Source organism: Mizuhopecten yessoensis, unplaced genomic scaffold (assembly GCF_002113885.1).
Source record: "Mizuhopecten yessoensis strain PY_sf001 unplaced genomic scaffold, ASM211388v2 scaffold9327, whole genome shotgun sequence".
In the NCBI taxonomy this organism is placed as follows: domain Eukaryota; kingdom Metazoa; phylum Mollusca; class Bivalvia; order Pectinida; family Pectinidae; genus Mizuhopecten; species Mizuhopecten yessoensis.
This window is the reverse complement of record NW_018407992.1, coordinates 1-682: the sequence shown is the minus strand read 5'-3', so window position 1 is coordinate 682 and position 682 is coordinate 1. Positions and strand designations below refer to the sequence as shown.

The following is a 682-nucleotide window of genomic DNA, read 5'->3' as shown; positions in this document are numbered from 1 at the left end:
AATTGTGTGTGTGCTCAGTACGTGTGTCAGTTAGTGGATAAGTACTTTGGGGAAACAGTGTTACATTATAGTTGTTGTTACCGGGGACACATGGAGGTTTGTAAATATCTGTGTAAGTCGTACCCAGCACTAACTACAGCTGTAGATAATGACGGTAAAACAGCGTTACATTATAGTTGTATGTTTGGACACATGGAGGTTTGTAAATATCTGTGCGAGTCGTACCCAGCACTAACTACAGCTGTAGATATGTACGGTAAAACAGCGTTACATTATAGTTGTATGTTTGGACACATGGAGGTTTGTAAATATCTGTGTAAGTCGTACCCAGCACTAACTACAGCTGTAGATATTGACGGTAAAACAGNACATTATAGTTGTTACGGGGGACGCATGGAGGTTTGTAAATATCTGTGTAAGTCGTACCCAGCACTAACTACAGCTGTAGATAATGACGGGTATCATTGTCTACATTATATAGCTAGGTTTACGTCAGATGTAGACCTGTTCACCGAGTGTGAAACTCATGTAAAACAGTACCTAGAATCTACAGGATGTAAGTATGACATCACAACCATACTAACCGATCAGGGAGAATCTGTTTTAGACTTTGCAGAGAAACAGACAGAGGACTGGGGGACAGAGGACTGGACCTGGGGGACAGAAAACAAGGCTTTGTATG

At 41.4% G+C, this 682-nt stretch overlaps 1 protein-coding gene across 1 annotated transcript in view; it reads left to right on the top strand.

The window, feature by feature from the left end:
* Positions 1-672, top strand: part of LOC110457819 (ankyrin repeat, PH and SEC7 domain containing protein secG-like) — a gene marked incomplete at its 3' end in the record, with an annotated part of 6145 nt that extends 5473 nt beyond the window's left edge. Inside the window, exon 2 of the mRNA XM_021509246.1 lies at positions 371-672. Coding sequence (XP_021364921.1) covers positions 371-672 — 302 coding nt within the window. The remainder of the gene's footprint in view (positions 1-370) is intronic.
* Between the last annotated feature and the right edge of the window lie 10 nt (positions 673-682).